This window comes from Lipophrys pholis (assembly GCF_963383615.2).
Source record: "Lipophrys pholis genome assembly, chromosome: 3".
In the NCBI taxonomy this organism is placed as follows: domain Eukaryota; kingdom Metazoa; phylum Chordata; class Actinopteri; order Blenniiformes; family Blenniidae; genus Lipophrys; species Lipophrys pholis.
The window spans coordinates 14147576-14162047 of NC_137627.1; the positions used below are offsets into that span (position 1 = coordinate 14147576).

Below are 14472 nucleotides of genomic sequence, written 5' to 3' on the forward strand. Positions count from 1 at the left end.
AGTACATGTCTTATATGCGGCTTTGTCAATCAATAGTGTAAGAGACATTTTTTTGTGTCAGTTTACTTGTAACTGTGGGTGGTATCATTGACTACCGCCGATGTTTTACTGGGTGTTGGTGCAGATTGGTGTTACAGATAACCCGTAAAGGAACAGGCACAATCAGGTGATGCATGAATGGTTTGAGTTCTTTTTAATTTAAATTCTTGTGTGGACGAAAGTGGAGGGGAGTGCTTTTTGAAAATCATTGTCAGAGGTAAACTATCATTTGTAAACGAGGAGGGTGCACGTGAAAATGGCCCATTTGTGAATGTTTGTAATTGTATGTGCAAGTTTAAGTCCCCGGGTTGGTAAATTTGTACATGAAACCTTTGCAAAGGAATGTGTATGTCTGTTTCTGTGTAGATTGGTGATCCAACAGAAGTTTCATTAAGTATGGTTGCAGTGCAATGTATTTGTCGGGACTATGGAGGGTTCATGAAGGGCTTTACACCTTGCGGCTTCTACACTGATTGTTTTTTTTTTCTAGTTTATTTCGGACATGTGGGAACATAACAAAAGAAAGATAAACTAACACAAACAAACGACAAATATAACAGAGCAAAAAAAAAAAAAGCAACTCTCTATCTTTATGAATATAAAAAACATTTAATAGTTAAAATAATTTCTCAGCACTGTCTTGAAAACTATGAGCGAACCCAGCTTATATATTTCTACCTCTCAAAATAATAAATAGCAGAGGCATTTAGAGTCAAGGTGATACCGTCTGTTGTGAACACGGTCGTTATGCAAACCAGAGTAAAAATGCTGCCTTAACAACAATATGTTTATTGTACATTCAGTTCTACCTCAATTTTCCTCTTGTGTCTATATTCAGCATGTTGGTGCAGAGGTGAACAGCAAACATCAATAATCCAGCCAACGGACCCGACAAGCTTTCCCTCTGTGTGTGACACAATGTTATTGATTCATGGGCAAAATATTCGAAGGTGTTGACACAGTGGAAACACAGCCGTTTTTGTAGTATCATGTAAAAGGAACTTCAATGTATTGGATGAAAGTTTTGACTTAATGAAACCACAAGTGAAAAACTGGAGATTTGTGAACGTCTTCTCTTCCACAAAGTCCACGACGTTGCATTTCCTTTATCTGCCTCATACATGATCTTCCTATTTTGTGCTTCCATTCTGTCTCTGTGCCCTTCGTCTGCATCTAATCCCTTCCTTGACGACAGGTGATCTCAGTTCAGGCCTCCTGTGACTCCACCAGCTGACAAATCAAATCCAAATGGATCTGGAGGAGCTCAAGGAAAAAGTGAGTCAGGTAAGTGTGTGTGTGTGTGTGTGTGTGTGTGTGTGTGTGTGTGTGTGTGTGTGTGTGTGTGTGTGTGTGTGTGTGTGTGTGTGTGTGTGTTTTAACTCTAGGAGGAGGATTTGTGTTAGTCCTTTGATTAACCCCATAGAGTGCACTGTTGTTCTTTTAACAGAAATACATTTAGCGAACAAACACTGGGCGGAGGTCGGTCACACGCTCACACGCACGCACGCACTACATTTGTCCACTCTAAACTGACGGACGGCCAGAGGAAATTACATCTATGTCCGAGTGCCCTACAACAGAACTGCCCTTGCGACGCTCCTCTGCTATTACCGCTCGGTGAGTCAGAGCATTCGTCTCTGTATGCATGCATGAATGCATGCGGGTGTGTTTTTGTCTATATGTGTGTGTCTGACGACTGTCGAGTGCAGCTGGCATAGTGCAGTCTGCCAGGATGTTTGGGCAGAGGCCATATCAGCTCCATGGTTCAGGAGCCCTGAGCCTGCAGCTTATACCTGTCAAATCATATTTTACATACCAAGTGACAAGAGTAAGATAAGCTCCGATCTGAGCTGCGACAGCCTGACATGTGTATGCATCTAGATGTAGGTGTTAATGGTGATGTATGTGCTTTGGGAAGAGCTATGAGTGTGACAATAGTTAGGTTGGCGCACCACATCAGACAAACTCCAGGTGAAATTGACAGAATGACCAGAAATTTAACTGTAAATTAAATTAATAAAGACATATTTTGTATTCTTTTCTGAAGAACTGGCTTTAATGATATGGAGAAACTAGTGAAACTATAGTGAGATGTTTAACACATTTTACGTCACGTTGTCACTAATTTACACTTTTGTGTCTGCTCATGTTTAGCAAATCAAAGGCGGCAAACAGACTTGATCTGAAGTCATTTGAACCCCATTTTATGAATATAAAGTGCAATATCACTGGTATTAACATATCAGTGATACAGATCTATTGTTCATTGTTAAATTCGTTCTTCTTCCAATATGTGCCGTATCGAGGCCAGAGTTTCAGAGATTTTGGGATAATATTTTGTCGAATATTTAATCGAATACACTGTCATTGGCTGAATATTTTTAACAATGACAGAAAAAAAGTTGGAGAGGGGTGAAGTCTGGAGAGAAATTTTCTGTTGTCTGCATATTCATACAACAGTCTTTTATAGACCACACAGTTTCCACACCTCCAGGTTTTATATGGAATAAACATTCAGATTAACGAGTGTTTGTGTGATGGGTTGTGCATTTATTTTGTGCTGAAATAAAGCTATTTCTTGCAAGTTGTATTGTATTGTAAAGGATGTTAGTTGTCGTTGAGGCACCTCTTATCATTCAGATGTGCAACACAAGGTTTGAATGTCCTTCGTCTTGTAAATAAATTGACGTTATGGAGCAACAGTATTCCACAGAGTCAGGACCATCAGTTTAACTACCATGTTTAGTCTGCAGTAGCCTTTTTTGTGGGGTGGATCAGGAGCTCCCGAGCGGAAATGGTCCAGCAACAATTCACAATAGTCTTTCACATCTACAACATGTCAAACTATATGTCAAAGGCACCAATCCAGCCTGGAGGTTTGGATAAAGCTGAGCCGCATTTGACTGGACTGACAGACTGAAGGTATCAGAAAGGAAAATGAGCATCGAGAGTGACATGAAGTCATTCAATCCCCCGTGGTGTGACATAGATGAAGACCACCGATGTTACATCTGGTCGCACCACATGACACACTAAGCTAATAATTAGCATGCAATGATTGCTTTCCAGTTTTGCGCCCACTTTCCTCAGTCTGTTCATCACTCCAAAGTAATCAGAATGAAGAGCGAGCATGTGGGTACTGTCAAGCCATCAACAGGTGATTTACTGTAGCAACATTTGTTTTTGACACAAGCTGATCAATTATGTGCAAATATTGTCATAAAATTAGATTTAAACTAGTAAACGGAACAAGTAAATTGTGTGCCTGAGGTCATTTTGGATCCAAGCAGTGCCATCGTGTGTGCAACAGGGTGGCGGTTGAGGTGTACTTACTAATCTCCAGCTGTCGCTGAATACGTCCCTTGCAGCGCTCCCTGTAGTCCGACTGGGTGGTGTTGTATTCTGACATCACTTCAACGAACTTGCGGGACAGTGTGGAGTGCTGGAGAAAAAAACAAAACAAAACATGGAACACTTGACGGAAGCCTGCTCGACACCAGAAGCAGACACTAAATTAATGAGCGAATTCAATGTTAAAAGAAGAGGAGGTGAGAAATACTCAAGTGGAGCTGTGTTTCATTTGCATATTACACTCTAGTTCCAGGAAAATTAAGTGAGTTAATACGGGAAAAGTGACAAAATCAGGTACACTTGAAACACCACGCGAAAAAAACATTGAATTGCTCATGCTTCTTGCAACATTTCAAATGAAATGAATTGCAGGGAGAAGTGCAACACATCTAGAAAAACTACACGCAATTAAAAACAAACAAAAAACTATGAAATATTAATAAAGGTGCAGTAGACAAACATTTTTTTCTTTTTTTTATTAAACTAAATTGACAATTGCTCATTCATGTTGGTCAAAAACAGACTATAAAACAGACTTAGGATAAATAACGGTCTTATGTCATATCATAGAACCAGACAGACAGACGGACAGATTGCAGGCTGATCAAATGAAGCGTACCTGTGTTTTACGTATCCTTAGGTCAGCTGATGACCTGTTCTGGCCCTCTTCATGCTCAATGGTTTGCTGAATACCTGCACGCACACACACACGCACGCACGCACGCACGCACGCACACACGCACACACACACACACACACACACACACACACACACACACACACACACACACACACACACACACACACACACACACACACACACACACACACACACACTCCTCGATGACTTGATGTCTTTGTGCACATGTGAATATGATTCATAATTTTCTTTTAATATCTCCATGTTTTAAGAAAAACACAGTATAAAACAGAAGTGACATTGTCACAATGTGATTGGTTGACAAAAGACAAACATGTTGAGCCCTCCGGAAGTGAAGAAGAAATACATTTCATTGTAGATAAAAACAAAAGTCTTAACCCCTTCCAGCTCCTCAATAGCAGGATACAGAACTACAGAAAGTTTGAGTTTTATGTCAATGCAGACATACGTCCAGAAAAAAAGGCTTGATAATGAATTGAAACCTTTATACCAATTTTTAAAATGCATATAAAAGCATCATATCTGATTATTATGATTACCTAATTACTTCAAATTAATAGATTTCCATGGTCATGAAAATGGATTCATTGTAACTGAAAGTAAACAAAAGATGATGTTTAGAACAATAAAACTGAAAACTAAAAATAGTAAAAAATGTTGATTATGATTCTGCTTTGCCGGGCTTAAATTTTGATTTGATAATGTGTTTTAGATTCCAAAATCTTTGTGCACGTCGAACAAAATATTGCACGTGTCATTAGTGAGGCTAATACAGCTGTATAAACACCCCACACATGCTTGGACTCCTGCTGCTGAGATGTGTTCACACAATGGCTGATCCCAAACTCATATTCGGAGCTGAAATATAGAATAAGAAATAACAATGTTTGGCTTGGTGTACTTTTCTTATCCATTGTTTTAAAAATAATACTTGGGTGAAATGGGTAAAATGGCTCTGACTAAAGTTGACATGTTGATAATGTCATCTGATTTTGGGAGCGTTTTCTTATATGTGTAAAGTTGGATGAGGTAATAAATACAGTAACTATGTAGTCCTCCCTCTCACATTCTCACAGTCATCTTTTGTAGGCAGAGTGCTGGCATGTGTTTTGGAGGAGTGGCTTTCAAAGCTGAAAGGGAGGTATTTTCTTTCCATTGGACACTCTCAAAATTCAGCCTTTTCTTGCTGTTTTCCCCTTGTCTCACCTGGTTGTGCTTTCTCTTGTTTGTTTTAGACTCAAATAGGTAGCTGTCAGTGTTGATCTGGGATAGTTTGCCAAAACCCACTTGCACTTCTGACTCGATAAACCCGAAGCCTCAAGTCACGTTACACCTCGTCTAGGATTGACCGAGACATAATATGAATGTGACCCATTGCTCAAATCATCCCAAACAGAAACAACTAAAGCCTTGTGATTAAGTGCAGTTTGATTTGAGTGGTCAAAGTTAGAAGAAACACCCCGAGGGAACTCTGCCATCAAACTGAAGACCTCCACAAATCACTACACAAAAACACAAAGAAACTAGAAGTGCAAAGGAGTTATGTTGGAAAGTCTGAGTGACACCATGTTGATGTTCGCGCTGACAGCAACCTATCTAATACAAAATGCTCAAGAACAAACAACAACGCACACATAAGAAGTGTATTTCCTACACTGGATTAATGTGGTGCACAATTTTGCCTCATTATGCTGAAGTTGGTGCAAGAAGAAAGTTTCTGGGGGGGGGGGGGTACAAACAGTAGAAGACACTCAGAAGAGTTGAACCAACCACAGTAAATTCAAATCCAACCATTTGTTTTTGACACACTCTCAAGACCTGATTAAGAGGAAGGCTGAACTGGAGGTTGCACAAGAAAATGCTCGGGGCAAAAGTCCGGATCAATATACCACCGTTGGCGATGGGATGTTTACAGTGAATTTCATGGTAATCTGCTCAGTCATTGCCACGCTTTAAAGCAGTGTTCGACACACTGAGAGACGGATTGTTCACCACGGCAGCTTCAGAGGAATCCAACAATTGCAATCAAGTGGACACTCTCCATTTATAAGACTACAATTATAGCCAGATGAGGTTATTAGTCACTTGTGACGTAAATAGAATAAATGGTAGCGTGGCAGAGGTCTGACTATTCATCTGGACACAAAATACTTGACTGGATAACACCAGTTAAAAAAGAAAACAATCACATATGATATTTTAACAACAAATATTTTCATGTAAAAGGCACTTTCTTATTGTTTTATTAGGCAAACCTCAGACAGTCATTGCAGAGCAGCTGGTGCCGAGTGAAACATAAAGGAAATCACTGTATGCACTGTGCTCCTTAATCTCTCTGCAAGCAGCTTCAACTGGCACGCATAATGATTAGGGTTACCTTCCAAGGCAACATCACAGCTCCTAGGTGATTGTGAAGGTTTCAAAACGATGACATATTCAAGGATTTTCAAAAAAAAGGTGCTAATGAAACATCCAATATTAGCATCAGTTTACCGACTAAACCTGAATCCATTAGCAATGCTAATATAGCAGAGACTTTAGGAAAAATTGCACATCGTCTGATCATCCGACAAAAAATAAAACCAAAGAGCGTTCCCACATGCAGCCGTCATGGTTCCCTCACACAGGAGCAGGTCCTGTCACTCAGCAGTCATTATGATGTGATTGTGCCAGAAAAAGACACAGTGGTAGTCATTTATTTTAATGTATTCTGCCATATCAATAATTTAGAGATAATGTCAAAAGGGATTTGTGGAATGAATATAATTCCAAAACCATTATGGTAATAATTAAATCTGCTTCATGGCTTTGTTGAATTTATGAATTAAGGGTCCTTGGAACAGAACTGAAGAGTATTTAGCCTGTGAGCATCCAGGTACAAGGTCCCATGTTTTGTTTCACATTATACAAACTCTGAGATGATTATGATGTAGATTTGCCCAACAATATAATAACCCTATTAAATAAACAAAAACGAAAGGACATTTGCATTTGGTGTATAATTTATTTGCTGAAACATTGCGTCATGGCATTAAATATTCTATTATTGATTACTGACCTTTGGTAATGGTGCTCATAGTTTTTAATCTGAACAATTTTCTTTTCTTTTGTTTTTTTTTTATTCATTCATTTCAGGCCTGTGACATTCAAACATTTTGTGCATTCACAGACATCACCATATACATACACATACACACGTATCCAAAAACATACACACCATTTGATGATAATAAATGATAAAATTATAGCTTGTGAAAATATATTTATACAAAATATATAATTCCATGTTTAAATATACACAAACACACATACATACACACACCTCGTATATGTGGTAATCGTGCCTGAAAAGGGGTAGGAAGAAGTTAGTTAAGATAGATGTTAATTCTTTAGGCAACATATTGTGTGTATCCGTTTGAATTTCAGATAAAGTACAAAGAAAATTCGGTGCAATTAAATATTAAATTATATACAGACGTTTCCTTCAAACAGTTGAACACTTTTCCATAAAGCCTGTTAGCGATCAGTTATGCTGCGAATCAAGAAATGCACTTTTTCTTCTTTACAAAACATTTAATTAAGAATTGTGGCATAATTATTAGTGTTAAAAGAAAATGTGTTTTTAAGGAGATTGGATTACTAAATCCTTCATACTGATAACTGAAGCAGTAACCATAGTAATTGATGGTGCTCTTCTTCTCCTCTCTCAGAGTACAGATACACAAAGGTGTCCTGTAGCAATGGCTGATGTAAACTGAGGCGACACAGTTGGATGCCTCTTGGAAAAGGGTCTGCTCTACATATGTGTGTCTGGAAGGCAACAGGCATGCAGGACAGAGTATTGGAGCAATTATCTTCAGATTCTCTGCACTCCTTTTATTCCCTTTTTCTTACTGTACTGTACTTGCTGCGATACATGGTATGATCTACTTTTCACCCGCTGAGCCCTTTGGGAGAAACACATGGGCGTGTTTCATTCAAAGGACATGCTTATGTGCTGGAGGCAGAAGTTTTTAGGATTTAGGATTTAAGAAATGACACATAAATATTTATAATTCAAAAGCACCAATTACAGTCAAGGCATCTGGCGTTATGATAAAAAAAAAACACTAATAAATCCCACATGCGAATGCTGCTTTGATGATTAGTGGAAATAATGTATACAGGGTAGAGAGAGAGAGAGAGAGAGAGAGACACAGAGAGAGAGAGAGAGAGACACAGAGAGAGAGCTAAACTGTTTTGAAGTGTTCTAGTGATGTGGAATAGGCGGGTTGATGACAGAGAAATCTTGTAATAAGATTACAAGCCTTACACTCAAATACAGAAAAAATAGAGGAATAAATAATGAGCAAAGACTCTGGAAAACGGGTGATAGGTGTGCGAGCAGCAGTATCATTCATTATGCTTGCAAATAGGATGAGACTGTAACAGGCTGTTCGCTGGAGTGTGAATACAACCCTGTGCGCACTCATGTATGTGAACCACAACCACCACCTCAGCAGCGAATGACACTAATCACTCGGCCCACTGCAGCAGCGAACTGACGAGTGTAAACGAAGTTGTCTGTCAGCTGCCAGAGCCTATACATTTCTCTGGCTGCCCGTGCCTCGCTTGTTATCCTCTCAGCCCAGCTTGGAGAGCACAGGGGACATCGTATCCCGCCCAATAAACAACGGAGTCATGACACCTCTCTTTGTAGTATTCGAGAGTAAGGACATCCTCATCAAGACTCTAGATATTTACCATGGCTAGATATTTGTGGCTTGTTCAGGAAACAGTGGTGACCGGTCAGCAGAGGGAGTGAATTTCCATTTCTAAAGTTTGTCCAAGGTATTAAATTGTCCTTTCTGCAGCTCTATTATTATTATAACAGAGTTGTGAGTGTAACCTGAGTTGTGTGTGCATAAGGAAATTTGTGTGGGTGTAATCTGTATTTAGATTTGAGCGTATAGAAATTTATAGGTGTTGCAGCACAATTTGTGCGTGTGTGATTATTTCATGTGCAATCTCTTACTTCTGCATATCTTGTCTTATCTACAAAGTCCTGTGAATACAAATAATTCTGTTACTATGATAGCCCCATACCGCTTCCTTCAGCACGGCTCCCAAAAACAACGTGAACTGTAGACTTGGCTAGTTTTTCTTTTGTTCTTTTTTTAGTGCTTATTTCCTTTTCCGCTGCAACTATGGCTTTGGCCAAGATCTCCAAGATTCAAGGTTAAGACTCGTCCAGACGCAAAAATGACGATGAGAAGGAACAGCATCATTTGCATTGTTGTGAACAAAATCTTATGTTTAAATTATTCACAGTTGATCATCTTTCATGTTGCTGTCAGGAGGAGTGATTTAGCTGACGAGGCATTCCTCCACCAGTAAACAGGAGTTCAGTGTAATAGTAAAGTATATACTGTACAAATACTTTAGTTAAAACTAAAGCTGACAGCTGCACTGGCAGCAGCACGAACAGAGACAGTAGCGCCTCAAGTATTTTTGTGCAAGACAAAAGTGATGAATAACATATTGACATTGTGTTCATGTATTATTTTTTTGAGGTGTTACTCCAAACATTGTATTAAATACAATGAAAGCTTTTAATGTTATTTATCTATCTATTTATTTTTAGCAAAAATGAGTAATATCTCAAAACCTTAGGTCTCAGTATGCCCCCCCATAGATGTAGGCTGGGGCACCTCTCGATGTGGTTGGCCCCTTAGGGTTGGTGAGCGGGAGGGGTGTGTATGTGTGTGTGTGTGTGTGTGTGTGTGTGTCTGGTGGGAGGGGTGTATTTGTGTTTTATTTCTCTTTTTAAAGTATGTAAAGCACTTTGTGATACAAAAACTGCATGAGAAGTGCGATACAAATAAAGCTTGATTTGATTTGAACGTGTAATTATTCAAACAGAAACCAAAAGAACAAAAGAGAGAAAGATCTGACTGAGAGGTTAATCATTACTCGGATCTCGAGGAAGAGAAATTATATACTCACTCTTTAATTTAGAGCGTACTTTGTTGGCCAACTTCTTGATGTCTGCCATGAGATCCTCAAGCTCGGCTTTAGTTTCTGAGGAGAGAAGCGGAGGAGATTAAAGGACTTGTTTAAGCTCCAGGTAAACACACATTTGTATCCACTAACCCACGCAGACAAGCCTGTGCGTATCAGACAGAATCAATACCGACACACAAGGAATGATTTAAAGTGTCGCTCCCAACAGGGAGAAACAATTCATCAGCTTCAGTCCACAGCGGTACAAGTCTTCCGTCTTTGTGCTCTCTCAGTGGTATATTTAGAGTACCAGCATCCTTCACTTCACCCTGCAGTCTTCAGTTCTTTCTCCAGCCCTGCACTCATACGCTGGACCAGAGGTCTGCAACCTTTACCACAGAAAGAGAAGTTTCTGCCAACGATCCACCAGATAAAATTCAACCCGGAGCTTCAAAACACGTTTCACCCCGAAAGAGAAGACAGCCTTTAAATACTTGTGTACCAAAGCCATGGTACATGTTGCAGTTATGGAAGTCATAAACACTAAGAACCACGGCCATTACACTGGGCTGTTTTAGTTGTTTTGAGCTTTTTTCAGATATTTAAACAATTTTTTTTTTATAGTTTCCTTCTTTATCCCTCAAGGGCATATTTAACCATCAAGATTAAAATAAGACATCCTATAAACTATAAATATATAAATATCAGTCTAAAAAAGGTAGTTTTGTTGTACATACACAAAAATGTGGTTTACATTGCATTTAAGACACACAAGAAGCAGAATTAAAAAACACAGATATGTCATCATCATTTTTAGTGGCGTTTATGTCAAACAACCATATATATATTTTTGCCATTCTTAGCTGCTCTTCAGCTGTTTCTGGTTGTTAGAACCATTTCAGACACTTTTTAGAACTACAATAACGAAAACAGTCATTTAGTTATTGTCTAACAGATTAGATGATTTTGTTGTTTGTGTGTTGTTTTTTTAACAAGTCACTGTTTGCTGTTTTAGCTGTTTAGTTTTTACAGCAAGACTTTCTCTCCACAAACATCCATGTGAACAAGCATTGTTGGATGTAAAAGTCCCGACAGTCTGTCTGCACCGAATTATAAGACATTTCTTTATTTAGATTCATCCAAGGCTTGCTCACTGATACGTGAGGTTGGAATTTCAACATGGATCTCCTGCAGCGAAAGGCAACAGGCAGGTGACATGTTAGGATGTGATGCACGTTTTAGTTGACAAACTAATGAGCCATTCCTTTATTTCTGTGTCACATTTGCCACTTCAAACGACACTATCAGGTCTTTGAAGGGCTGTCTGCTGTGCAATAAAATCGAAAAATAAAAGATATAAACTATAAAGTTACGGGGAGCCTTGCCAGATAATCTAGAAAAAAATTGTCAGATATCATTACTGTGATTTCTTTTTTTTTTTTTGATGGCCAAAAGGATGATCCTGGAGCTGCAACCCAATGTGACACAACAGAGATTACGATTAAGGATGATTACCAAATGGAAAAACATTACAGCAAGGTTACAGCTAAAAACAGAGGTATTCTTGTCTAAACAATTACTTCTTTTACTTTCCCCCCTGACCAGTGTGGTACAAAAAAGAAGAAGGTTCCGGTTTTTTTTCTCGTATAAATGTGAAACAAATCTTGTTTGTTTGTTTATTGAACTTTTTTGGGGGGGTTTTCTGTTATCTCCTTTTCTCTATCTAACTCATTCCTTCTTAAAATAATGGATGATCAATAGATACATGGACAAGTATACAATTTATATACAATATACAGATTATGGCCATATGATTGTTGATGGAAGGTTACCATTCATACATTTCTGCCTGTAATACTGGAAATCTCTGAAAAGTCGATTGTACTGTATGCCTGCATCTGGTAAAAGGAAATACAATAAATAAAAAAAAAAGAAAGAAAGAAAGAAAGAAACTACAATGAGCCACTACAGAAGAGCTAAAGAGCGAGATACAAAGATCCCACTTATGTGGGATGGTACTTGATGTAGAGGATTTCTCTGTTTCAGTGACCAAAACAGAGCAGCAGGGGAAAAATGTAATCTGTGTGCAGAAGCTCATTTTGGCTGGAACTGGATGATATATTACTCGGTGATGGATTTGGGCAGATTTGCTAATAACACACCGACAGATTTCTAAATGGAAACCGTCCAGGAGGCACAGTCATGGCCACGTGCATGCACAGCAGCCAAACGTCCAACTAACTTTGAAATTCAGCACAAAATATGACAAAAACGTGAATAAATACAGAAAACATGAAACCATAACAACAATATTAAAAAAATAAAATCACAATGACTGAAATTTCCGAGTCCGAACTGCTATGAATGAAATAATTCACTGAAACTGAATTACAAAGGTTAAAAGGGATTTTATGTAGAAAAATTAAAAACCTGAAAATCCACCACTTCACAATAAAGCCAGTTGGGGTCTCAGATGAAGAAAAATGGAGCTGTACAGCTGGATAAGTCACTGTAAAATGCCACAAATGATCGTTGTGATGAAGTCATGTTGGAGTTTATAGTTTGTCTTGTGCTGCTGTTTTTTTTTTTTTAATCCACGTCACCAAATATAACATGTTCAATACCTGCCCATTAAAAGCTCTACAACTTTGGGAGGTTTATCGGTGTATACGTTTATCGGTGACTGTCAGCCCACAGTTTTTGACAGCTTTTGTGACGATCTAACACTTAGACACAATAAATTGGGACGAATGATGAATGACCTGTTGTTTTCACTCGTTTGTTATATTATCAGTTTAAATGGTTTCTAATGAAAAACAAAGCAATAAAATGCTTTTAAAATCCTATTCAATTTTAACAATTCCTCAGATTTAATTTCTTCTAAAATACTTTTTTTTCCTTTGCCGCTATTTTCCAATCGTTGACATATAAATTGGAACTATATATCATTCTAAAATCAGGATTCAGCGCAGAAAACTGATCCACTTCGTGTTTAATGAGTCAAATTTAATTGAAATATACAAATCAATCATAATGGGTAAAGAAATGTGTTACTTTTTTGTTCGTTTTTTTTTCAGAGTGTGTAAAACAATCAACAAAGTGAAGTTCAAATGTTGCTGTATTGCACCTCTGTATTGCAGAGGCAGCCAGTGGGCCATTTACAGACAATGTGGAAATTCAGAGAGGACGGTGTCTGACGCTTTTCAATGATCTCTGTGAAAACCTGGAGCTCTCTCTGTGGTGCTGTCATACTATAAATGTACTGAAGCAGCTGCGGTGTCATCCACAGGTTCTGGAAGTGTGGGAGAAGGTTTGAAAAAAATAAAAAATAAATCATCCTCGCAAAAGGCGCCCCCCCCTCAACACCACATTTTCCTGTAGCACTTTCAAAACCACTGGTGCAGTTTTGGACAAAAGGGACAACAAATGCTGCGAATGCTGATGCATGTCAGTAAATTCGGTTTGTTGATAGGTGCCAGAACTTGACTCATCAAACTTGATGGATATCCTACACGAGACGGCCGAGGGGAAGTAACATCTGTTGAGAGGGCTGAGGTCCTAGAGTGCAACATTATTAGATATACTCCACAACACTGTGGCGGCTCATCTCTTTATTTACTGAGCTCTTGGAGAGGATGGGAGACAGAGAGAGAGAGAGAGATGGACAAAAAAAAGCCTTAATAATCTGATCAGGATGTGGGGAGGAGAGGATGATATCTTGGCTGTCATTCATTTAAGATTTTGCCTTCCAGCCCAGCTATGACGCCCTGACAGGTTCCTTCAATGACAGGCTCATGCAGGCACTCCGACCAAAAGATAGAAGGAATCTTTGAGGCGCTCTGTTGTAGCACTTAAATTTGTCCTACAAAAGATCGATGAAGCTGGCGCTGCTGCCTAAGGACTGATCTATGTATTTAACCCACTTCTATTCAGGTACTACTATTTTAGTCGAAATGAAACCGTTGCACAGGAGACAACTTTTCAAATCAGTGCAAACTTCCAAACGGTTGCCAGAGTGACTGTCTCATCTGGCTGTCATGTTATTTATGACAAACCACAGAGCTGACTGCTGCTCCTTAGAGCTCCATCCGAGGCTGCCAGATTCACAATCACACTTCACAAATTGCTTCAGGTGGGGAATAAAAAAGCTCACAGAGAAATGGATCTCTCTAACGTTGGAATTCGTTGTAATCCCTGTGGGTTACCTGTACCTGCAGCTGCTTTCAATAGGAGATGGGATTATCTTTCAGATCCAAAAGAAACAGTTGTTAAAGAGAAATATTTGCAAGTTGCAAGTTTGAATATATTCACAATAGAGAAAGTATTCCCGTGGGCTCACCATCTGCAGGAAATGTTCTTAATCGGTGCAATGTGATGGTGATCTGGGTGACAGTACTCAGACTGCCACCCCCGCGACCTGGAAACGGATCAGCGGGAGA

At 39.0% G+C, this 14472-nt stretch overlaps 1 protein-coding gene across 1 annotated transcript in view; it reads right to left on the reverse strand.

Annotated features, from left to right (window-relative positions):
• The window catches only part of stx1a (syntaxin 1A (brain)), a gene marked incomplete at its 5' end in the record, with an annotated part of 70221 nt that overhangs the window by 11416 nt on the left and 44333 nt on the right, over nt 1-14472 (reverse strand). Inside the window, 3 exons of the mRNA XM_080460169.1 lie at nt 3373-3481; nt 4010-4083; nt 10037-10111. Coding sequence (XP_080316295.1) covers nt 3373-3481; nt 4010-4083; nt 10037-10111 — 258 coding nt within the window. The remainder of the gene's footprint in view (nt 1-3372; nt 3482-4009; nt 4084-10036; nt 10112-14472) is intronic.